Below are 26,687 nucleotides of genomic sequence, written 5' to 3'. Positions count from 1 at the left end.
GCACTATTTGGGTATGCTTACACAGCCACGGTGTAAAACTAGGGCCAAAGACTACCATTTAGGTGTACAAAGGGTAGCTTAATTCTGCACTTATTCTTTGCTTTAAGGGCATACTAGTGTGTTTTGCCTTTTTACATGGTGTAAGGCTGCTTTCTGTTCTGCAAGAAAGATCAGACACTATTAGATGTCCCAAGCCAGGTACAGACGTTATGCTTTTACCAGTATAAGCGATTGGAAACAAGTCTATACCCATAACAGAACAAAAGTTCAACACACAGACTGGTTTAGAAATGATGGAAAGCAGTCTAAGATTTGCCTCTCTCCCCTCCTTCCTCCTCCAAAGGGGAACAGAATGTGTGTTCTGTTTGCTACCGATCTGAACTATACCACTTACAGAAAACGGTGCAACTTAGATTCCACTTCAAGTTTTCTGAATGTCTGTACGTAGCCCCAGTGTCCAGGGAAGTGATACCTATGAGTTATGTAATTCAAGTGGGCCATTGCTAATCTCCCAGGGCAGTGTGGAAACCTGTCTTCTACTAGCCTTTCACTAGTATATTACTACAGTAGGCAATCCTAGCAGCAGGAGAGGAAGGATAGAGAGCAAATATGGGCCTCAAGCCAATGTCTTGCACTTGAGAAATAGGTGATTTATGGTACCACTGTCCAGATATCATGGTCTGGTAGGGCCCCTATAAACACAGAATAACAGTTGCTATTTTATCCTTTATCATATGCCTGAGTTGTTGCCTTCTACACCGAGATTCTGGAGGAACCATTTTCCTTTCTGTAACTACTTAGTGTTTTATCCTCATCACCAGTATCTCTGTGGTGACAGAGCCAGGATTCTTTGGAGGTTGTTCAGATTATTCTATTCTATTCTAGTAGTAGCAGAGAAGAAGAAAACTTCATGACCTAAAATGGCAGCCCTTTGGTAGGCATGCATCTTGGTGTCAAAATTTCAATATTCTTAATCAAACTTTTCCTCACATAGGTGTCTGTCAAGGCAGGATTGCAAATTCACCTGAAATGCCTCACATAAAAACTTCCTGTGTATTCCATGCATATACATATATATAACACCAAAGTACATTATATAGGTTTCAATATAATAGGATTTTTGTGATTATAATTTGTCTTAATAATGAATGATATTTTTGTTACTCCCTCTTACCCCTCCTGCCAGAGGAGTATGTCTCATGCAGCATGTACTGAATTCTGAGGACTATTTGACTTTGAAATGGCTTGCCTTCTAAATCTCAACCTAGAAGTTGTCATTTTCTCTGCATGAAACAGCCAAGTCTTTGAAGTGCAATAAATCTGTGTGGCCTTGATAGCTTTGTGCTTTCAATGAAGGAGAATAGCTTTATAAGCGCATACAGGACAACTTCATGGTCCTGAGGCAGCCTTTTTTCTGCAAATGCATACCTTCAGAATTATTTTTCTTGTTGTTGTCATTTGTTTTCCCACAGATGCTGAGGCTTTTTTTTTGTTGAACAGTCATAATTTCTCTAAACCTGTGACCTTCTAAAAAAGATAGGAGTTTTGTCTGGCTGGTAGTGTTAATGCATACGCATAGCTGCAGGTGTAACAGCTGAAGTTTTTTTGTGATCAGTCTGTGTAAAGAGAGGCTTTTGTCACTGCAGATTTTCCTGGTTGTAATAATACAGTCGTCAAAATACAAGTTGGGCAAATATTACGTTGAATGTTACTTCTAAAGATAGCTAGGCTATTCTACTTTTTCACAAACCATTCATTCTCAGTGCACTAAGGTTGAACTTTGGATACCAGAATTTACATCTCCTCACTCCAGCTGTGTGAGATGTCATTTTATTATCCTGTCTCCTATACCCTAAAAGGTTTAGAGAAATGATAGCAGGCTGCGAAACCCAGTTTAGCCAAATATGTCCTTATCTCATTGCTTTTAATGCTTGTTTTCATCATATAGATTAGCAAAGTGCCTTTGCTTTTAAATTTCAAGGTTAGTTTGGAGGGCAAAGAACTATTTTTTTCTAAAACTACTAACTACATTCAGTGTCAAAAAGCGTATTTAATGTGTCAAAGGTCTGATTTAAAAGGGGGAAAAAATCAGTTAAAAGTTGCTCATCTATGCCAATGTTCAAGCCTTAACACATACAATTGTATTTTATGTCTTGAACTGACTTTAATTAATGCTGTAGTTCCCATGTCCTTACTGACTTTTATAGCCTGCAATACTGATGATATTTCAGTCCTCAAAACAGAACCTTCCTGAATGATACAAGTTTTGAAGACCAGCAAAATCTTTCACTTCTGACACAAGTTCACAATTAAGACATGAGTGTCTAGTGTGTATTATACCACCCTGGACACTAATAATTGTACATCAAAGTGCCCTACATAATCATGGACCCAAAGTCTCTCCAATGTTGTTTTGATGGAGAGAGATAGTAAGATGTCACACATAATAACTGCTGATGGGCAGTGTGTAATTTGTATCTCTGTGTTTCATTTCAGTCTTCAACTACTTATTACAAACCTTTCCATGTGAAATCTCATATTTTCATTTTGCATCTTGTAACAAACTATAATAGGATTGTTATTTCCCAATGAAAAGTGTCTGTATATTGGAGCGGCATATAATTAACTTTCAACAGGTATGTGCTGTGTACACGTCTTAGGATTTCTTTTGCCAAATGATAGATCCTGGTCAAAACTATCATAAAATAGGTGATGATTTACCAGTTATATAATTGCAGGCCTCTGCTTCTAGTCATCATTCAAATACCCAGATCTACTATTCCTAATCAGTAACAATTAAAATAATATAACAAGCCCAGAAAAGGCAGCAGAAAACTTGCCTTACCTTGTAGCTGATCAGAAATACCCCTGAATTGCAACAAATAGCCTCATTTAAAATATGTTGGATCACCTTCAATAGGAAAAAAAATGGATTGCTTTCTCTGGTTAATGTTGCCTTTCTACCTTAATGAGGGATTATTGTAAAATTTAAGTTCCTCCTTAAAGTGGATCATAAAACCATATTTAGTTCATTTTGTTCTTTTCTGTATGGCTTGTGTAGCTCTGCACTGTGCCCTGCCCCTTTTCTCTGTTTTGTATAAGACCCAGGTCTACTAAAGGATTTAGATGCCTTTAAGTTTCAACTCTGTAAAAGCAAGAGACAAGGATTTTTGGGAGTGATGTCTTTTCTTGGCACATTGTATAGTTGGAAGGGACACCAACAACCTTTCAGGTATCACAGTACCCTTCCTCAAGTCATAGTATTTCTGGACCATCGCATCTACAATATCACCTCAACACTACTTGTTTGACAAATAAAAGCCACTGTTTTTTTCTGAAGGTGAAATCAGTGGAAGAACCTCTGTAAATACACAGAAAGTGCCATCTGAGAGGATTGCTGCCTAGAAACATAGCAGGAAAGTTCATGAGCTAAGCCATGTTTTTATACAAGTATATACCATGATTTCCAGCAGCACATAATAGAACTTGTGATGAGACAAGCCACTAGCCTTCCTTTCCTTGCTAGGGGAATGCTGCTTTTTCTTTCCCAGAGGACATGGTCAGAATAAGCCAACTTACAAGTTTTTCTATATCATTGTTGGGAGATTTCAAAGATAAGTAAGACCAATTCTTGGTGTCTATAGCACATAGATCAGAACCAACTAGTAAAAACTGTATGTAGTTCCTGACCTGTTTTAATCAAGGTTAGTTCATGTTCTTCACCAAAATCTAGAAATCTTTGTGATGTGAATGGATGCCATTTAGAATCAATAGAAATTGGTTCATTTTGACTGAAGACATATTTATACCTTTTTCTTATCTCTCTATAAGGAATAAATCAGTTTGGTATCCCATCTAATAGCTCCATTTTCTCTGCAGCTCCTGTATAATCAGTTTAACAGCTGCAGTTAATGCACTGCATTGCTTCATAATTATGATGCAAGAACCTGAAAGGGTGTTCAGACAGGCTGGTACATTCCTTGCATTTAATTAATATAACTGTTTGCTAAATGCTTTAACTGGGGATTTTCCATAATGGGTTGAGAGGAATATAAAAAAAAGTTTCTCTCTTAATGATTGTATTTGGCCATTACTAGACTCTAGGATGAGAGAGTAACAGGAAAAACTAAAAAGTCATACTCCCAAATTTGTTTCTGTGCAGGTCATGAGGGAATGGGAAGAAGCAGAACGCCAAGCAAAGAACTTGCCAAAGGCTGATAAGAAGGCGGTTATCCAGGTTAAAAAAACACTCACACACGGTTATATGCATGCCAGTTGGGATTGCAAATAAAAAACAAAGGCTGCCAGTTGTGATAAAATTTTAAAATATCTGTGTGGAGAATTAGTATTATTTTCTGCTCTTATGGTTGCTGTTTATTGCCAGATGCTAGTTACTCACAGTTGCTTTTATACTTAGCACCCAACCACCTAAATTATAATGGAGAACTTCACAATTCACGATGTTATGACTGTATATTTTTAGTGGGATCTTTGGTGGGAGCTGGGAACCTAGCTTCTATAAACCCTGCTCAAGCTTGCCATGAGAAGCTTTTGGTTCCTCTCAAGAATCTATGTTCCAAGTAGACATAAGAAAACAGATGTTTTGTGGAAGCCACTGTCATCCAAAACAAATCTGCAGCCATCCCAGATGTGGTCAGTTAGTATAAGCATCTGGACTATCCCAAGAGCTCCAAAGAACTATTCTCAGAGCTGAAATAGAGTGAATGGTGCAGATTTTTCACCAAAATTATTTGGAAAGCAAGAGAAGTACAACATTTGTTCTTATTCCTTCCCCTTGCCCTTAGCCCTGTCCACGTTCCCAAAACAATTACAATGTGGGAGAGAGCTATCCCAGACAGAGATACCCAAAAAGGAGAAGAGCCAGAGGCTCGTTGAAGTCCACGGAGCCACTTTAATTTATGTGTCTGGCATTCTCAAAGTTTTGGGAAGATTTTAGTAAAAAATCACAAAAATCCAGAAATACAATATTTCTTATTAAATCCTGCTGCTTCACTCTGTGTGAGTTTTGTCCACGCAACCTTTTCTAATTAGATTTTTTTTTCCAGTTTGTGATAATCTTTTCCTTTTTATCCAGTGTTTAAGAAACTGATTTTTAGCTTTGAAGTTGAGGTTATTTTTCCCTCTTATTCATGAAGTTCATGAAGTGACTTTGGTATTTGGGAGGGCATAAGGGTCAAATGGAGGATTTGTTTGCTGTCATGCTGAACTAAGCAAAAATATTTGATTGGTTCATAAAATACAACCAGGTGTTTAAACAATGCTGGGCACCTGCAGCTCCCATGTAAGCCAGTGGGAAATTTGTAAATTCAGAATTGCCATATTTTCCAAGTCAGTAGCCTATTGGAAAATACAGATGACTTCCATAATTTTGAGAAGGATTTTAATTACATATAGGAAGGGTATTCACCCATTGTGCTGTTGATCAATAACGACTCTTCTCCCTCACACACATTCTCTTTGTTTAAACCTGCAATCAACAGCATTTCCAAGAGAAAGTGGAGTCACTGGAACAAGAAGCAGCAAATGAAAGACAGCAACTAGTGGAGACCCACATGGCCAGGGTAGAAGCCATGCTGAACGACCGTCGTCGTATCGCTCTGGAGAACTACATCACAGCTCTCCAGGCTGTCCCTCCTCGTGTAAGTAGAATACCACAAATTTTACCTTTTGTGTCAAGATCACTTTAGTAGGGTTGGAGTGTTGTTGTAACTAATGGTCTGGGAAATGTGAAAGAACCAAGGATATTTTCGGGGATTATCTTTGATGCCACTAAAATCACTTTCAGCTTCCTAAAAAGAGGAAGACACTGAACATGGTCCTCCTTCCTATGGTCACAAGTTAATGCTTTTGATTTTACCATGCAAGAGTCAACATTTTCAAGCTGTTTTCTATAAACTTAAGGGTTTCTGCACCCATATTTGCAAAAGAGAACTTGATCAGCAGAGTGGTGTATGCCCCCAAATCCAACCAAGGTAATATTCAAATGCAGTAGTATAGGGCTGATATGAAAACAGTGAGGTCAAGAGATGTTTTCTATCTCAATTTTTAAATCTAGTTTACTTAACCAGTAAACTGGTAGAGCAACAGTCCATTGTCAGACACTACTTTCAGTGACAGATTAAAATCTTGAAACATATATCTGTGCTAAATATGATTGTTAGTTGCAATGTAAATACTGACTTCAGGATAGGTGTTGAATGGAATTGTTAATGAAGCCGGATTTGTGATGTTTATATTTAATCCAACAGTAGTTGGTCTTTGGCCCTCAAAAAAAGAGAGCCCACTTAAACATTGTAGAAAATGGTCTGTTATTTTATATATCACTGTCTGATAGATACTTATTTAATAAATAGTATTTAGGTTACTACAGAGATTTTGTAGGTCAACAGTAAAAGTTGTGAGCCAGAAGACCCAGAACTAGAGCATCCATGATGACAATGCCAGCACGTTTTCCTGTGTAGACAAACACCCAGGTTCCATGACTTCAGAATGTAACAAAAATGATCAAGTTGGTATATATACCAAAAAGTCCATCCAAAGGATTTGTCTGACTACCAAAAAAAAAGCCAATCAAAAATACATTTTTTTGAGAATTGTGAAATAAGGTTTGCCGTCCCCACTGCACATCTTTATGGTTGAAAGTCTTCACCACTCTCTCTTATGTGTCTGGATCTTGGAGACTGTAAGGTTCAGTAAGTTTTGCCCTACCTGCGAACACATTTTGTCATAATCAAGTAGCAAAATAAATTGGTTCCTATTTAAAAAAAAATCCTGGGAGGGAGCAGAATCACTCCATACAAGGAAAGCAGTTTTTGAGCTGCATTGTGTGAGAAGGAGTTTCTACTTAGCCACAGTAGTAGAGAAGATTTTAAAAGGTGAGCTATCATGTCACAAGAGTACATAGTATTGGTTTTGAGTTAGAAACAAAATACCCTGACAAGATTGCAGATCACTGATTAATTTACATCATAAGTAGAACAATAATGCTTTTCAAATAAGGAAAGTAAGGAAGACTAGGTTGAGAGTGGAAAAACAAATGTTTGAAAACCGGAGCTGGGAAACTATTAGTTTGAAAACCTAACCATTAAAAATACTCCATCATCAGCTTTAGTTTGCCAACTTCCTTCACCCCTATCGAAAACCTCTTGCTCTCAATTATCTTTCCCTTATAGTAATAGACCCACATTAAGTGATCCTCAGAAAAAACCCACGTAACTTTCCAGTCCCACGTCTACAAGCTGTCTCAAGTTCAAAAATAATTTGAGTCTTTCTAATGAAAGAAGCCTTTATAGAGGAGCATTTCTTGTGAAGGTTTTTCTACACTGCTGTTCATAACGAGGGTCAGTGTGGAAAAGGTTGATCCATTGTCTGTGTTGTGGACCCTGACATCCCTAAATCTGGGATGAAAAAACACTGTAGTCTGTGGTATAGTATTGGATACCTTGTATGCAGCCTATGTTGAGGATAAGATATGACTTGTGGTCATGCCATACTATAAGGGTCATGATGGATCTAGCTTCCAGGGTCTAATTATTGAATAGATTAGCAAATTATAGATAAATACATAGTTCCCTTCAGGATAGTAGCGTCTACAAATTGTAGTTGAAAAGTGAGACTGGTAATTGGAATATATCAAACCAAATCTAACTGAGGCTTTGCTCCTAATTTTTTTTTGTACCTTTTTCAGTAACTCGCTTAACGTTAGTGAACTCTATTTTTCCTTATCTGTGTAATATAGATATTTTGCTTTACAAGACTATTGAAAGATTAAATTAATTTTTTTAGTCATTTTGAGACAAATTGTAAGCACAGAATGCCAAGGAGCAAAAATTGTGATCTAATTTTTGGGAGAAAACCATTTGAGTTCTTCATAGTGTTGCATCACAAAGAACCAAACAAACTGAATTAGTTTTAAGTAGGAAAATATCAGGACTGACAACCTCTGTCATTCTTGAGGCTAAATGATGTAAACTGACGTCATTCAGAAAAATGGGCTTTTAATGGCATCTTAAAGAGACCCGGAACAATACACAGCGAGAATCCTGTACATACAAAAGTTGATCTTTTAAAAAGGGAGCTGTCTTTGCAATGTGGAGCTATAATTACCTGCATGAGGTGTATTACCAAACAGAGTACCATTATAATTAAATGAAATCTGTGGAGGATGAACAGCATCTTGGATGTTTTAAACAGTTCACCACCAAGTCTTGTTAATAGAAATATCCCATCCTCTACTTTTTCCCTGTTTTTTGTTGCATTCTATTATTAAAGACAATAAAATGTCATGGGAAGAATGAGCTCTGAATGCAGTGAAAAGGCCTATTCCATGTTGTTGCTGAACAGTAGAAGAGAGCTTGAGGGGGTAGCAGGTGGTGGATGAACAGTCTTGCAGGTGAATCTGAGCACATGGCTATTTAGATGCTAGTCAGACCTATGAATGGGGAATATCATCAGAATCCAAGTACTGATGATTTTCCATCTGCTTCTCCCTTATCCACTCCTAAGGAAAAATATAGATGGGAGAAAACTGAGTGAGAGCCATTCAAATCTCAAACTTCAGCTCCATCTCTTCCCCCTGTTGGACAGCTAGCTAGAATGATATCGGAGTGGGGGAATTCTGGGGGCTGTGTGCCTAGCAAATTCAAAGGAATATTGGGGTGCTTCCAGTATCTGTAAAGGAGTTGCAGTGTCTCTGGGTGCTGCTAAAGAATCCTTCTTAGAGGAAAATTATCCTAGTGCTCATAAAAGTTTCTGCAGAGCAAGTTCCCTTTCACTGAGTCCTTCAAATGAGATTAAACCCTATGCTGAACTGTTAGTATATGTTTATTATACATAAAACTATGAACATTTCCAGTAGCCTAATAAGTTTGTTTGACAACTGATTTCTGGTTTCAAGAGTGAAGCTGTGAGGAAGCCTTCGCCATTAAATTGTAAAGTACATGGCATTATGTTTTGCAGTCACACCGTGGAAGCACATGCACACCTGCTTCATACCAGCCGAAAGTTGAGCTCACTGCACAGGCCTATTTTTAAAGGTATTGGAAGCACATTGTTCCTTATGGAACAAGTGAGTTAGTAGGCTTCCCATAGTCTTCCAATGTAACCATGTTTCCTGTGCCTCAGTACTCCTTATGTAAAATGAAGATACTGATGGTCTCCTACTTTAGAGGAATGTTTGGCTCCTGTGATGATGAAAGCCAGAAACGTTCATGGATATGTAGAGGACCAAAATCTGATTTAGACCAGAAGAAAGAGAGGTTAAGGAAGAATGCCATCAAAAATGAAATTTAACAGTGAGCTGCAAACTAAGAGATTGTACATTAGGAGAGAACACCTTTAGGCACTCTCCTGTCAGTGATTCTGTTTAATCTTTTCCAGGAATGTATGCAAATATCCTGACACACATTCATGATGACCTCTTTCTTTAACAAGGGCACCCCCACCTGGCTTTGGCAACTTGGGACCATCTCTGCTAAAAAACTGGGCTTCTGTTATGATTTGATCATATGCAGGACAAAAGTAATGCAATGTTTTTCATAAGCACAGAGGTAGTTAGCTAAGTTAGTCTGGGCAGAAGGCTAGGCAGGGTGGCACCTTACAGATGAACTAGTTCAAAGAGCCATGAGCTTTTGTAGGCAACAGTCCTACTTTGTCAGATGCCCAGTCCCAGCCATGAAGGAGCTCTTTGTGGTAACACAGCAGCAAGATAACCAGGGAAAGTACAAAATAGTCACATAGCTTGAAGTGTATCCTTTTTTTTTAAAAGGAACAAAACTAGGTAGAAAATTGAAAGGAGGGTGCCACTGGTGGCAACATCATGCAGGCTGTGCAAAACCTCAAAGCTTATCATCACCTCAGATTCCTTATACAGCAGAGATGTTCCAGAATTTCTGCCTTTGAAAATGGAATAAGGTGGTTCAGTCTCCAGTGTAAAAATTTTTCCCCAGTTTGTACTGCTCAGTGATCTGAATGCTAAAAAATATAATGGCAGATTTGTATAGAACTTAAACCCAAGTCACTAATTTTCTTCATTTCGCAAATAAAATAGTATCCCATGTAATAACTATGCAACTCATTTCAAATATTTGCTTAAATTTTACTTTTGACATGCAAGTGGGATATATTTAGGCCTGGCAGAATTTGATTTTTATTGGTAAACATTGATCAATGTTGATTTCTCCTCATACAGACCAAAGGAAAAATATTTCCATTGCTAATAAAGAAATTTATAGAAAGGGCATGTGTTAAAAGTGATGTCTGATGGAGTGTGTGATGGCAGAGGGAACAATCCTACAGAGTCGTTCTGACTGTAGTTTGGACTGCAACTCCCAGAAACCCCAGAGGACTGGGAGCAAAAGAAGAGAAAGGGACAAACTGAACAAGGGAGCCATGGGCAAGTGGAGCCAGGACAGATGGCAGTTCTACCACTCAAATGGCAGCAGTCCTACAGAAATCATGTTTGTCCCGATATGCGGTTAAACTGCACTGTAATAATAGTATATTGTCATTAATAAATTGTCTGCCCTCCATAGCCCTAATTTTATGCAATCCTGAAAATTTGAGTCAATAAAAACCAAAATAAATGCTTAAAAATAAACATTTATCCTTCAAATTTATTAAAAAATAAAAATTGAAATCTGCCAAGCCTAGAGATATTGAATTCCTCCCCCCAAGTTGATCTTCATGATTATGTTCTGCCTTTGGTGGTGAAAAGAAAATCTAGGTTCATACTGATACAGCGGTGGCATGCGGTCACGTAATTTCAATGTTGAAAAACCTTTTATATGGATTACAGGGAACTCTGTTTTTTTCCTAGACCAGTGGTGCTCAACCTTTTGAGACTCAAGGCTTCCCTCAGTAATCTCAAGGGACCCCTTGCCAGCTCTTAACTTTTAATTTGTTTCTTGTCTACAGAAAAATAAAAGACCAAAGACCTCAGAAAGACCATAGCAAACCAGAATTTTCAACAACGTGAAGGCTTATTTTAAATCTCTGTGTTTATCATCTTGTTTGCACACCTAACAATACTAATGTTATGTGCTACCTCTTGAGGCCATCGAAAGGATCTCAACAGCAACATGGTTGAAAATCATATGTTTGAACATGTTGTATACTAGTGATGAATTTAGTTTGCTAGAAAGGACTTGTACCAGCAAATTGGAAGACAGCCAAGTCTGGATGTGTCAAGTTTCATAAAACCCTGAAGGTTCAATTTAATCCAAAACTCTTTTTTTTTTAACATGGAACTTTTTTTTTTTTTAAAGAAAAAAAGACTGACCCATCTTAATTTCAAATAAGAAAGAGGAGAATCAGCCCTTGGTTTTTATTTGATTATTATTTGAGTTCTATAAAATAAAAACAAAAATTGGTTTAAATCTTGGTTCCACTTTCAGTTCCAAAAGTTGGCGTTTTTTTGTCTCATGGATATCTTAATTTGTTTTAATAAACCAGAAAACAAAACAGTGGGAGGCCTTAGTAAAGTCTTGTGAAAGGTGGCCACATCCTAGGCTTCAGATGTATTTGGCATGATATGCCAGCATTTTAGTTTCTCTTAAGCTGTATTTGAGGCAGTACTTTCTGAATGCTCCTATGATGAACCTTTTTCTGTGCCAAACCAGTTCCACTAACTTACAGTTATTTGAAAATGTTTACAGCGTTAATCATCCAAATAGACTAATAAAAAAGTAATGGCTGAACTAGAATTAATGATTGATTTTGCTGCAAAGGAGGAATTGCATACTAAGTTACAGTTTGGTTTGTTTCTTTCCAAGTGAGAATCTTTTTTTAAATCAGAAGGACAACACCACTTGTAAGTTTCCCTAGAAGTTATTTTTAAAACATGAAAGTTTCTTAAGTGAGCTTTTTGGTTGCACTACCCAGTACTCTGGACAGAATAAGAGTAAAGTTGTTGTCTATACTAGTACAGACGACCTTGGGTGTTTTCATTTTCTGTAGTTCTGATGAAATTGTTGTTTCAAAAAGCATCGTACACATGAATCCCTGAGACTGAAATAGAGGCTTAGGAGACTAGGAAGGCACTTGTGGTAAATTCCTTGCCTGCTTATAGTTGTTTTTTGGAAAAGGAAATAGAGTTCTCAAGGGTTAATTTGGTGAGTGTAATTAAAAGCAGGTTGCCATTGCCACCATTGAATACTTTCTACAGGGCTCCATATAAAGGTACCCCCATTGTAATTAAAGTTGAAAGCTACTGTTTAGAGAGAGTAGGTGTAAAAGGAACAGTAAACCTGGCAATATAGATTAATAAAGGCAAAAGGCATAGAACTTTCAACATTAACTGGAATAAAATCAAACTAAAGACTGCTTGTAATGGCACAGATTAAGACATATGGAACCTTCTCCATTTAGGATATTATGTGAACACTTCCAGCAGGCAACATTTCATGGCCTTCTCTTTGGTTTATAGTATGAGTGCTCTCTCCTAATACCTTCTATTTATAAAGCTGTTTCAGCCAGCAGGATCCATAAGTGCTTTTCAGGCACTGTGCATAAAGATCACTTTTCCAGCTCTCAGAATGCCATCTTTTCTGGAATGGAAATTCAGTAGCTATTTCACATTAGGAGCATGTCAAAAATAACTTGGACAATTAAAACTACAGGAGCTTTATGCTGTCAGATTGTAATTACGTGGGTTTGGAACTCTGCCAAAACATTAGGGTTGGTATTTCATTCTTGTTTAATAGTGTCAGGTGATCTTTGTATATCATTTTTAGTTACAAACCTTTATGTTATCTCATCCCAAAGATGAGATGCCTCTGTTGCAGGAGCACAGATTCAGTCCTATTATAACTCAGAGGAACAGGTGCCATCTGCTGACTCTGTCAGCATATCCTGCTTCATTTTGATTTTCATTACGTTTCATTCAATTACAAAACTGTTAAGGGAATGGTAAGACTGCATGATTGAGCACTTAAGTCAAGACATTATAGCAAAGGTTATATTTTCAGTGTTAATTCTGCCCTACTGTGTATGCGTTTTCATAGTTGGTAATGTATAGACTTTTTCAAATATAGGGCAACTGTGTCTTTGGCACAAATGAAGTATCTTTTAATAATAAGCATAAACAGTATCTATAAAAACTATGCAAAAAACCCCAATACTTGCCCAGAGTTACAGATTAAGGGCATAATGCCATACTAATAGTAAAAGCTGGCTTGTCTGTGGTAAAGTCAGACCCAAGGTAGCTTTCTATTTAAATTCTTTTTAAATTCTATTTACAATTCTTACATGAATTGTAGCTAAGAAAGCCAGTACAATTGGAAAATAGTTTTGTTGTGGAAACATTTTGTTGGGAAAATGAATAGAATTTGGATGGAAAACTAAATAGAATTGTAGATCCTAACAGAATTACGTTAAATTCCAAATTTAGCTTTAAAAGAGAATTTATCAGGCAGAATCAGTCAGTAAACATCTATTCTAGTGTATTAATTGGAGTATAGAGTAATTTTGAAGCTAAGCTATTAGATAGTTGTAGAAAAAGTGTATTTTGTATTACTGAAAGTATTGCATATGTTCATGTAATCAGGCTTTGTAATAACATAACGGGACTAAAATTAAGTTTGTTTTTAAAAAGGCAGGTGCTTGCAATTTGTTAGGAGCTTAGCAATATTGAAATGAGTTGCACAGAGGATAGGCTACTGGGAAGGGTACAAATTAAGTCAAAAGTGTCAAAACTCCTTGAAAAGCAGATTACCACAGCCCTCCATAGAAACCATAACTGTATGAGCCTGCGTGTAACAAGTACCCGATTAGTCCAATTTACATTTAGATAAATAAGGAGAGTATGCTCCTGTTACTGGGAAATTAACCTCTTTGCCAACTAATCAGGATTCTCTCCTATTCTGGAATCCACATTACAGTATTGTGTTAGTAAAATAAGATGCTTCAGGATGTGGAGAAATCCTGGATGCAGTGCGAAAGCAGGTAATTGATCATTCCTGCTACTGGATAATTGAGGGGAGCCAGAGTCAGTCACGGCAAAAAATAAAAGTACCTGGATGAGGAAAATCACTTTAGGATTTTTTCCCTCTTAAATAGGGTAAATGAGACTAGTAAAAATATAAGCTGGTATTGTCCCGTTTTCTCTCTTGAAAGCAATGGCAATTATTTTATAGGTCTCAGACAGCCCCTGCTGGCTGTCTCCGGTAATTTCTGTTCTGTATTCAGTCATGTTGATTTTAGTTAGTTAATGCAGCTACAAGTATGTCATAAAAAAGGAAAAAATATAGTGTGCTTCAAAATTATGGAGCAGGGTTTCAGGTTGGGAAATACCAACAGCAGGATTTGTTCAGTAGTTACCATCACTGCACATTAAACAGTAAATACGAGACGTGCAGGGCTGACTTGAAGTCTAGCAACAGCAAAGTCTTCTCCTTCTGTAGAATCAGAAATGAGACCTTAGGGCATTTTTACATGTGCAAGGGCCGCACCGCCAGGCGCTTTGAAAAGTACCCAGCGCTGCTACACTTGCAGTTGTATAAGTGGCAAAATACTCATCAGCGCTGAGAACATGGCAATGGTACACTTTTGAACTAAAATGCCTCAGAGGTGCTTTAATTCAAAATCACACCACTGCCATTTTCTGCATGCTGATGCGTATTTTGCTGCTTATACAACCATACACAGTGCAGTGTGCATCAGCTCATGTCCAGAGCAGACTCAATTAATCAAATCTTCTTAAAAGTGGCGGCTCTCTGGCATGTCCCTGAAAGAAAAAGTATGTGTATAAATGCCTCTTGTGACTTAAGGTATCCAGGTTGTAGCCATATTGGTCTAGAGGAAAAGGCAGTCAGGGCTCGTAGTAGAGATGATATCTTTTATTAGATCAACAAGATTTTTGCAAAAGAATTAAAGATTTTTTTATTTTGCAAAAATATTGTTGGTATAGTAAAAGATATCATCTCTACTACAAGTCCTGATAGTCTTGTGACTTAAGCCATTAGAGAACAGCAATATGTACAATTAAAATGTTATCTGAAGGGCTTTCCCCCCAGAACCTGTAGTAATGCATGCCCCAGCATTACAATTAACATTACTGCCATGCAGTTTGGGCCTGCCCACCTGACATATGCGTAACTCATTGGATTAAATGGAAGTTCTGCATGCAATAGGACTGCAGCATTTGGTCCTTGCTTGCTGGCTTTGCTTTTGTGTCGTGTTGTGCATGATCACTTTAAACCTCCAAATCCCTCTTTAAAGCTTAACTCTGTTGTGATGCATACAAGATGCTGTCAGGTGATAACAGGGAGCCAAAAAGTGAGCGATGAATAATGCTTACTTTGCCCAAATGTGCTTATTTCCCTGTCACCTCGTCTTCTTGTTTGCTGCATCCACCTCTTTCACCTAAATTATAAATTCTTTGCTACAGTAACTGTCTCTGTGTGCTTTGTTAGCCCTCTAGGCATTCCTGCAATGCATATAGTAGAGTCATAGTAATTAAATAGTCCAAGGTAGAGCTAGCACTTCCCCTGTTTGTTCTGGGAGCCCCTTATCTGTCTGTGCCTAGCACAAACCATTATTCATCTATGACACGTACCCTTTCCCCCTACCATGCCTTATGCTTTTACTTATTCATAATCAAAATCAGAAGCCACCCATGTCCGGGGTAACAAAACTGCTACTAAGCACTCATTGCTCCATACTTAATGTGATAGCTTTCTCTAATAATGCTTGTTTGATTGTTTGTTTAAATCTGAGATGGGCATCAGAGGAAGGTGAGGGAGCACTGACCTCTCTACAGTGAGCATTTCTGGAATCACTTAAAAATTTGGAAAAGTGGGCTGTTGTATGCTCAATGGACACTGCCTCATTTACTTTTGTGGAAAGTACCCAGTATATTATTCTATTAAATAACTGAGGCTTGCTGCCAGTTATTTGCTCAAGGTCATGGACAGTGAGTTGGTGACAGTGATTGAATTAACCCAGGTCTGTGGACTCTCAATAACTACCAGACCTCAGGGAAGCCTGAATAGTTTATTCTCTGCCTAAGGGAATGAATGTTGTGCCAGAGTTCAAGAAATGCTATTTTATACAATCCAGCTGTCCCAGGGATGGCCCTATTCAAAAGCTCCTGGCTAACTTCAAAAACCTTATAAATCAGTGTGAGACAATGGAATATTGCAGAGGGTAAGAAGAAAATCTCCTCAACTTTAAAGTGTTTTAGATTGCTGTTATCTAAACTTCATTGTGCTCTTTGAAGCAAGTAGACCATTGCAATCTGAGTCTTGACTTGTACAAATACCTCTAAGCGCAAAACTGCAGGTTTGTGTGCATATGTACTAGGAGTTTTCTCATGCTGTCTTTCACTCCTGTAAGGAAAACCTTGCATTTAATAGTCCCTGGGTGCCCCTTATAGTGCCCCTTATACATGTGCCATTAAGGTGCCATGATAGATGCTGGCGCAGTTGCACCCAGACTGCAAGAGTTTGAACCAGGGAGGAGTGGAGGTTCAGGGGGGTCAGCCCCAGGCTCCAGGTGTAGGTGGCTGGGAGGTGGAGGGGCTGGCTGGAACATGAGTGTGCTAAAAGTTTGGGGCTGGGTGGCAGGCAGCCCCTGTACTTTTGCACCTCATGCCCCAGTCGACATATAAACATGCACTTCAGCATAGTAACTGCTGTCCCTGACTGTAATACTTTACAGCGCAGTTAATTAACCTACTGTGCACTAATACCAGTGCATGAGTATATGGTGATGCTTTACTGTGGAGCTAATTAGTCAACTGCATAGTAAAGCACATGTGTAGACACATCCCCTTTCTGTGAAATCCTGTTCATCTCATTAAGTTTCAGGTGCACACATTAGAGAGATCTCTCTTAGCCAAGTTACTCCAGTCACTCATGACTTAGCATATCCATCTTCCCCCATTAGTAATAACTGTGGGGCATTCTCTTTTTTTATCATGCTAGAAGTATGTTGCCAGGTTGCAAAGCTGAGATCACCACCACTCATGCTCCTTGAGGCATATTTTTAAGATTATTGTCTTAGTCATAAACTACTAGCCAGCTATTAGAGTCACTACTGCTAATAAAAATCTTACTGGACATCTTCTGGAAATCTTCTGACCATCACATTGGACAAAAAATGTATTGAGGGAAAACAAGAAACATGTCCTGTGGCATTAAGCATAATGCTAAATGGAAGTCTGTAGAAGAAAGAGAAATGATTTTATTTCTTTAATCTTTCCTAACCTACTATATTACTATACTATACTATTTCTTGGGGCGAAGAAGACCAATCTTATCAACAAAAATAATCTGATTTCATTTCTTTTTTCATATTGGATGTAGTTGTAAACCTCTCTGTGGTTATTTCATGTTTCTAGGCTCAGTTACTGTAGTTTGTTGCCAACCAACATTTCAGTTTGCATCATCATTATTGCAGCACTCAGAAGTTGGTTTACTACAGGGACTTAGTCTATAGCAAGAGTTTGCTAGGAGTTTCATGCTAAAATTCTGTGTCACTAATGAATTTTGGTCCTGAGGCCAGTCGAGCTTTGTACCCAACTCAGGAAACAGTTTTGCATCTTTTTATCTCCAGGCTAGAAACTTTCTTACTTTTTCTTTTCTTTTCCTTCTTTCTTCCCTAAACATCCCAAAGCCGCTTTTATGGTTTTCATGTCTCAAGCCAAAGAGATTCTTAATGCTTTGAACGCTATACCCCTGCATTCTCTTCCTGAATAATTTTTAGTATAATGCACACTGTGTACTTCCCTATAAATTAGCCATTACACCTGAACCCATTCTTAACTCACTCTCCCCACATTTGTCTGGGACACTATGTCAGGGTCACATCAAGCTTGCCTGGGTCGGTCGTGTCTCCTGTGTCTGCAGTGCCTTCATCAGTTGTTACAGAGTGCTACTTTGGAAGAAGAACCAAGCTTTGTCTGGTACATAGCAAAGCCATCTTCATCCTTCCCTGTTTTTCTCCTCCGAATGTCATGTTCAGTTTTCTTACTATCTGGAATTTGAGCGTGCGTGATCTAGGAACCACACCTGAAGAATGTGCTGCCCTTGACAGTTTGTCTATTACCACCAGGCTTTCCTCTTACATGCTTCCTGAACCCTCAGAGCTACAGCATTGATCCAGCACTACCACAATCAATGTTTGTTGCTGGTTTTTCAGGGGGGAAGAGATGGCAAGTCATAAAAACGAATTAAAATAGACATAACCCAGCCAAATGCTAAAGAAAACACTGCTGACTTGTCACTGTGTTATTGCTGAGAGCAGAATAGCATGAAGAAGTCCAAGGAGCACTCTCCAGTCTTCCTACTGCTCCCAGAAACTACCAGGCTAACTTCCCAGGGAGCAGCATGTGCTCACTCTGTCTTCCGTTAGAGGCAGCTCCATTCTCTTATTTGTAGTTTTCAGCCATCTGGTTTAACACAAGATGCTTAATTTCTTGATGAGAGAGCCTTATTAATACTGAGAAGGAGTCTATACAATTTTTAGTACCCTCTACTACTAAACAAGGTCTCTGGAAACTGGCCAGAGTTTTCAATCATAAGCACCTGAATGTGTAGCTTGACTTCTCCGCTGACCCTTCCTCCAAGTGTTTAGCACCAAGTTGCTCTCATGAATTTTGGTAGGAGTAAATAAGTGATTAACATTTTTGAAAATCAGGCATCCCACCCTGCCCCCTTGCTGCCAGTGCTTGGGCCAATGTCCACCATTGTTGTTAATCTCTAACCACAGTTAGCCAAGTAAAGCAAATTTAACACCCAATTGGGGCAGTATCTATTATATGGTATGTTTAGATTAATGGGAGTGATTCATTCCAAAATTTTGAGGACAGCCTATTGATTTTGGTGAAAACTTGAACCCAGGAAATTACCCTGGTCCCCAGGCTGCCTGGTGCTGTAGGTATGGGAGCCCCTCTACTACATACTACACATATGAAGACTTAAAATACTGTATGTGGAAAATGTCTCTAGATTGGATTCTTGACGGTCCAAAGTCTCTGTAGAAAGAAGGGAGAGAAGAAGACCTGTAGGGAGATGGGACAAGATTGAAGAAGCAATCCTATATGGGAGTAGTTATACTGGAATGAAGGAGAGCCCAAGAGTTGAAACACAAAGACCTAGAAAGTAGTAAGGGGTTACAGAGGAAAGAGGAGGGGAGAAGATGCAAAATTGAAGAACACATAAAGACTCTCATGGGAGATATGAGAGAGTGGTATATGGGGAAGGACCATGAGAGATGTACAGAGCACCTGGAATGAGGATAGGGGTGAGAGAAATGGCAGGGAATCCCTAAAGTAGAAAGGCATGAGAAGTCCTATGGTGAGTCATAGAAGTACACAAGGAAACTCTGGTGATCACAATGCATTCAGCCTAGGAAGATGCACTTTGCTTCTCCTCACCAGAGTATACAAGATAGCCCCAAGGGCAGATACAGAGAAGTGGCTTGGTCACACAACCTTTCTGACCACGCAGCAGAAGTAGCAGCTAGGAACTTGCCCACTGCTGCTGCTGGCCATGAGTCTACCTCCCACACAGGCCAGTTGAATTGGCTCTAGAGCTCTCCTTGCCCTTAAGACAGTGGCAAGAACAGGTTGGAGAATGGGGAGAGTGGATGTACCTCTGAGCAGGGAGGGCAAGTTGGGGGGATTCTTACCTGCTTCAGGAACTTTAAAAAAGTCCCTGACTGCTGCACCTATGGTAAGGTCTCCCCATCCTGGTATAGAGGAGCCAGGAGGAGGTTGAAGTCACCCAGGGGTTGCATCCACCTTTGCAATGCCAGTTACTGCTCCCACACCCCATTTCATAAAATCCTGGGTCCAGCTTTGATGCATATGTTATAACTAAGCCATTCCATTGGTGCCATTCAGAGTAATCATTTATTGTTAGTGCTAGCAGGGAAACACATTTCTTGCTAAAACAGCTAAGTTAGACGCTAGTAATGATGTTATACGTTCAAACCCAGCCATGTTAAACACTTAAAATGCTGTCTTCTAGCTGCCACATCTACCTGTAGCAACCACCCAGCGTTCCCTGTAAGCTGTGTGGCATGCGCGGGCACACTTGCACACTTATGCCATGCTGGCGGGCATGCCTGCATGGCCACACGTGCCACATAGCTTAGAGAGAAAATTGCAAACACCCAGCTGCATAACCTACCATACAGATCAAGTGGCAGATGTTTCTGGCAGTTGTTAGAAGCACCTGAAAGGTAGGTGTTGTAAGCAGTGACTGGTTATGTGCTTTCAGAAGAAACTTCTAATCAAAGGCATCCTGATGCTGAGTTATACAGAACTCCATGTTGAACTCATATTTTTTCTCCTACATTTTCTCCATAGCCTCGCCATGTATTCAACATGCTGAAGAAATATGTACGGGCCGAGCAGAAAGACAGACAGCACACCCTCAAACACTTTGAACATGTCCGCATGGTGGATCCAAAAAAAGCTGCCCAAATCAGGTCTCAGGTAATCACTACCATGGGGGCTAACCATTCATGTTTCACAGTAGTTTTCTGGAAAAAAATTTCAGCTAATTTAAGTTAACAGTTTCCCAATCAGTACATGCGGATGCTGTTGAACAAATATGAAAGAATTGTAAAAATAGTCCACTTTCTGAAGCAAGATTCTGTACAAGGAGGGTGTTAAAGAGTCTAACCAAGATTTCTGTATGCATTGCACAGGACACTTCATAGTGTCCATAGATGTTGTCACTGCCTGAATCTGACACATGCTTTAGGGGCTCTGTCCCCCAAGCCCCATTAGGAAAGGGGCTGGGGGGACAGATCAAGGCCACAGCCTTGTGAGGGAGGTCTGGGGCTGGGGCTACTTGGGTGAGGCAAGCATGGCATGAAGCTGTGGTTCTTCCAAGGGCGCAGGGAGGGGGGCGCAGCTCCTGCCACTGCGTGCCACTCGTCTGGGAGCTGGTGATCTGGTCGCTCGTCTGGGAGTGCAGGGAGGGGAAGTGTGTGCCCTTGGATCTGTGTGGGGTGGGCTGGGGCCTGGGCTGCTCCAAACTCTTCCCGGCAAGGCAAGCCTGCACTGCAGCCACAAATTTGCCATAGCCCCTTCCCAGTGCAGCCCCACTCTGCCAGGAACAGCTTGGTGCAGCCGGCCCTGCACAGTTCCAGTGGCGCATGCGCCCCTGCCCTCCCGGACAAGTGCTGGACGAGCCACAGGTCCAGTGGCTCCCAGCCAAGCGGCACGCGATGGCAGGAGCTGCTTCACCCATCCCCACGACCCCGGACAAGCCACACCTCCATGCTGCACCTGCCCTGCCGTGCCCCAGCAGGGCAGCGCTTGACCCAGCCCCTGCCCCAGCCCCACCCATCCCTCACCCTAAATCTGCCTGCCCCAACCTTTTCTCTCCCCCCTCCCTGTCCATCACACCAGACTTACGAGCTGGAGGCAGCTCTCTGCGCTGCTGGTCTGTGCTTCTCGCGGCCTGCACTGCAGCTGCATGCATGCACAGGCCATTTATCGGCCAAATGGCCAATTTCTGATATAGTAAATTCTTTACATCAGTGCTGATCTGATATCAGTCTGATGTATCGGTGCACCTCTTTAAAAAACAAAACAGAACAAAAAAAAACTCCACCAGAACAAAAATGGAGATTCTACCACCATCCTCAGTAATCCATATCAATGCTTAAGTATCTTTACAATTAGGAAGTTTTTTCTTATTGTCTGGCAACTCAAGCAAGGAAAGTTTGACAGTTCCTAAAAAAGGAAGAGTGAGAAATAGAAACAAAATAGTACTGATGTAGTTCTAAATGTAACTGTCTTGAACACTGTGTTCTCTGCACAAAAGAACAGATTCTAAAATTGAAGTTTTAGTGCTGAGAGATGTTTGTCTTTTATATCTTGTTTACAGATAGAGCTGGTCATAAAATTAAGGGGGGTTTTGGAAAATTTTGACTTTTTGGTGAAATTGAAAATGTAAATGTTTTGTTTGAAAGCCTAAATATTTCAGTTCTTACAAGCTGTTGCATTTCTTATGGGAATTATTGTTTGGGTACCTCATTTTTCCATTTTTCTACATAAGTTGGGGTCCCTAGTCGGACTGTTTTTCAAGAAACGCCATGGTCCCCTCCTTTAGTGAGTAGAAAAGAGTACTTCAGGACAGTTCCATAGCTATGTGCATCGTGGGAAATTAAGTCCTGGTGAGGAGTTTACCCTAAAAGGGACATCAGATAACATACGTATTTTCTCATGAGCTACAAGACAGCTTTTTTGAATGGATCTATTTTGGTTTCCAGCTGAGATTTGTTTTCAATTTGGGGTCATTCAGTTCTTGACTAATATATAGCATCCCCCTTCCCCCCAGAACTGACACTTCTCCATACAGGTTTTAGTCAAAAAGAATCTATCAGACTGTTTGAACAGTTTTGACTTCTTGTTTCACACCAGCTTCCTTGATACTGGCATTCAGTTCATGGGTTGGGCAGAAACCCTAATCCAGGGGTCAGCAACATTTTTGTGCAGAGTGCCAAAAACATTCGTAACTTTGACTCGTAAGAAGTTGGTGTGCCAGGAGCGGACGGTGGGGCAGCCACAGGGGGCCCGATCCTTGTGTTGTGGTAGTGGAGCCCTAGCCCCTTCCCCGCCATCTGCCCCAAGGCACACGTGCCAAGCAAAAATTTTTTGCATGCCACACTCTGACACCCACGCTAGGGCTTGCTACCCCTGCCCTAATCCCTCTTGTGGCAGAAGTAGAGGCACAAAGGCAGAAGATCTAAGCTGGGATATAGGGACACACTAAGGGGGGTGGGCTGTAGGACCAGTTTTGGGCCAGCTGCAGGACAGTGGTGAATTCAGTGAAAGATTGCAGAGTCACAGAATCCATGGGCCATGAGTTTATACCGCTGTCTTGCTTTGCATTGGATGAAAATAAGATGATTAGTGTGCAAAGCACTAATGCTTTCCTCTCATTGGATCTTTTCATCCTGTAGGTTATGACACACCTACGTGTGATATATGAACGCATGAACCAATCTCTTTCCCTTCTTTACAATGTACCAGCAGTTGCTGAGGAAATTCAAGATGAAGTTGGTAAGCTCACTGTTTCTGTTTGAAAATCATAATGTTCTAGAAAATACTTGGCATTTTTAGGTTGAAGTACAAAAAGTATACTTGTGGTTTTCTTTGTCTGCAGGAAGGTGAGCTAGCAACTAAGCAGACAAACCTGCCACTGTTTTATACTACAAACAGCTATATTGTGGATAAATAAATGTCACCCTTTTGTAATTTAAGTATGTTGTCATAGAGAATTTGATTGAGTGATAAAATGAAAAAAAAATATTCCTGTTTTCCTTGCATAAGGGACTCTCCAGCCTACATTGTGTTTCTTTGAAAGCTAGCAGGGCTACCTTTTTGTATAGGACTTCTTTAATTCTCACAGAACATATGTAAAGACATCTTCACAGGATTTTTTTTTCTGATAATGTGTTAATTTACAGTTAGAGCCCACATGCTGTACAGAAACCATGGGCAGATGTTGATTCTTATCAACAGTATGGCTTGGTAGGGTAACTGATAGAGAATAAATTATGTTTCTTCCTTTTTGATATTTAATTTAGTGTCTTTAAATGGTTATTTTATTTAAATTGAGGGTATAGGGAAGATTCCAGGCAAAACAGTTACTTGTACAACTTGAGCATCTTTTCTTTCATCAAATAGCATTTCCCACCTGGCACATTTTCTATTTAAATCTTGACAAATCACTTTCACTCATTTATATGATAATAGAAATTTGATATTAGGGTTTAATCACACCTCTTAGAGTAGATGGTGATTTGAAGTGTTGGAAGTGAAGAGAACAGAGCAGCTGCACTGAAAATCTAGATCTCTGTGTTACACATTCAGACAATGGAGAATTTAAACTAATGAGCAACAGGAAATTGGTCTGAGTAAAAGACTGAGCTGTCTGGATTATATGATTCCATAATACTCTTAGGTTCTTGGCTCTCTAGGTTTTTCTGTTGGAATCCTCCATGAATATTTTCAATCAAGGACTGTTGATTTCGCAAACTAGATAGGAAGATTTCAGAAATGTTGCTTTGTTCATGGCCTCGGAATATGGCAAAGAGGATAGATGGAACAGTACAAAAGAAAAAGGGAAGAGAAAGGAATGAGTCTGAAGAAAAATAAAACCTTTAAGTGATACTATAATCTTTTCTTTTTTAAGCCAGCAAAGACGCTAGTGCCATTATTCCAAAGAATATCTATTTTTATCCAAAACAAATCTTGATATACAGGCATTTTCCTAAATCCCAAAGGAATAGTGACATGGTATCTAAATATCAGAAAGCTAGGCTAACTTCTCTGTAGTAGAGATTGTGACTTGTTTTTTTTATAAGAAGCCCCAATAATCTTTTGACTTATATAATGTGGTTTCTAATCAGAATGTATATTTTTGCCTGAATGTGAAATATGGGACCTGAAAATAGGTGTCTGCAGTGCTAGTAGGAGGGATTTTTTTTGCATTTCATATATAAATATTTGTCTTAAACCTTTAGATGAGGTTTACTCAAAAGATCTTGGCAAAAGCTAATATAACAGAGATGCAAACATTCATAATAGTATAAGAATTGTTTGCCTCCCTTTTAATTCATACTTACTAGTAGCATAAGAATTGTTTGTCTACAGGGTATTACATAACTACAAGAAAATCTAACCTTATATTTAAAAAAAATGCTATGGAGAGATTTATTTAAATAAAATGATTTGCTGTGGAGGCTTGCTGGATATTTTTTTTTTTTAAACTCTCAAGCTGAAGATTGACAACTAGCCCTCCAGCAAGTGACCATCCTAAACTAGTGTCTACTTCTCTGAGACCTGTCATAAGGCAATCACTACTGGAATATTCATTCCCTGTCTCTCCCTCATTCACATATTTGCTGTTGGTTTCACTGTTATCACAACACAGGGAATTGACATTTCCATTACAATGTTTGGACATTGCTGTGTGGGAACTGCAGCAAAAGCAGCTTCAATTTAATTGTCTTCATATCCTCTTCTATCAGTTTTAGATATTTGCAGACTGTGCACTTAAGTTCTTGTTAAAAAATAATATACTGAAGATAGTGAAGGCACAGACGGTATATCAGTAACAACAGCTTTTCCACATTTTAGTGGTCTGTAGCTATACATGTATGTTAAAAATCCTGGATCCAAAAATAACATGTTTTACAAAATAGGTATGAAATGAACAAGGAGAGAATATGGGAGGCTGGCATCACTGTGAGGTAATTGAAGTTGTTCGCAGTCCATATCCTTCCCACCAAATGTTTCAAGGGGGTTAGTTTGTTTGTTATTGCTGCTGTTTTTAAGTTGAACATGAGAAACTCAAAAAATCAGAAATTCAGCTATGATAGCCACAGGATTGTATAATGGCCACATGCTTATAGATTTTGTTTACCAGAGTGTGTAAGTGCATCCATCTGGGATAAGTACTACTGAATAGGTAATACATGCCACAGCCTTGTTTGTGTGATCATCTCTTAGTGGGAAAGCAGGGAAAGTTCCTTTACTTGCCTTCAGATATGTACAAAATGGGAAAAAGATGAGATTTTAGAAAATACCATACCTAGAAAACTTCCTAGAAAATGGCATAACCTTAATTATGTTCATTTAAGCTACATGCATCTGTACCCTGACCTAGAATTTTGGTGTGTCATTTCCTACATCCTTTAAAAAGCAAATTGAAAAAAAATTGAAATTTCTACATGTAGACTATCAGCAGCATCTGAACTTTTATTTCCAATGCACAGATCTCTAATAGAGTAACTAATAGAAGTAGCAAATGTCCATTATGTGGGACAGTCTGAGGGAGAGATGAGACACTTTGCTTGTGGTTTAACAGATACATGTGGGCAATGGTGGAATAATGGGTTTCTATTAGAGCTGTGCGAAATTTCACCACGTATTTCATTTTGAAGCTGTTTCAATGTGTTTTGAGCTCAAAACTAAATGAAACAAAAGCCTTTGAAGGGGCGTTGAAAAGAAAGAACTAGAAACATTTCAAAACTTTCAAAATGTTTCAAGTTTCAAAGCCGGGCTTGGCTTCAGCTCTGGTCCCAGCCGTCAGCAGGAGCCTCCTGTCATTGCGCGCTGATCTGGGTGCTGCACCCCTTGGGAGGAATGTGGCACAGCCCCCAGCCCTTCTTGGGGGTGCCAGCCCCCAGATCCGTGCGCCAGATGACAGCATGCTGTTGCTGCCAGCTGGGGCCAGCAGCAGAACCAACCTTCCCAGTGCTGGGTGCAGCCTGCAGATTGGGGCACTGCCCACACGCCCGGGAGGAGTCTGGCAGGGCCCCGCAGCCCTCCCAGGGGTGCAGGCCCCCAATCTGCCTGCCAGATCACAGGAGGCTGCTCTTGCTGCCTGTGACAGCACTGGGCGCAGCCCACACCTGGCACTGGGAAGTTTGGTGCTAACACCAGTCCCAGACGGCAGGAGCCAGGCTCCTGTGATCCGGCAGGCAGATCAGGGGCCTGCACCCCGGGATGGCTGTGGGGCTCTGTTGGACTCCTCTCAGGGGTACGGGGGGACCCCAGTCTGCCTGCTGGATCACAAGAGGCTGCTCCTGCTGCCTGGGATGGGCGGCAGCACCAATCTTCCTGATGCTGAGTGTGGGTTGCACCTAGCACCAGTCCCAGGTGGCAGGAGCAGCTTCCTGTCATCTGGCAGGTGGAT

General features: G+C 39.9%; 1 protein-coding gene across 4 annotated transcripts in view; it reads left to right on the top strand.

Annotated features, from left to right (window-relative positions):
• APP (amyloid beta precursor protein) overlaps window positions 1-26,687 on the top strand; it is a 366,031-nt gene that overhangs the window by 285,940 nt on the left and 53,404 nt on the right. For all 4 annotated transcript variants that reach the window (XM_090060391.1, XM_090060383.1, XM_090060378.1 and 1 more), the window contains 4 exons: window positions 4,163-4,237; window positions 5,502-5,660; window positions 20,333-20,461; window positions 22,945-23,044. In XM_090060391.1, coding sequence (XP_089916517.1) covers window positions 4,163-4,237; window positions 5,502-5,660; window positions 20,333-20,461; window positions 22,945-23,044 — 463 coding nt within the window. The remainder of the gene's footprint in view (window positions 1-4,162; window positions 4,238-5,501; window positions 5,661-20,332; window positions 20,462-22,944; window positions 23,045-26,687) is intronic.

The sequence above is a fragment of the Crocodylus siamensis genome, chromosome 1 (assembly GCF_052110815.1).
Source record: "Crocodylus siamensis isolate JL-2025a chromosome 1, ASM5211081v1, whole genome shotgun sequence".
Classification (NCBI taxonomy): Eukaryota; Metazoa; Chordata; order Crocodylia; family Crocodylidae; genus Crocodylus; species Crocodylus siamensis.
The sequence above is the reverse complement of the archived record's forward strand: the minus strand, read 5'-3'. Positions and strand labels throughout refer to the sequence as shown.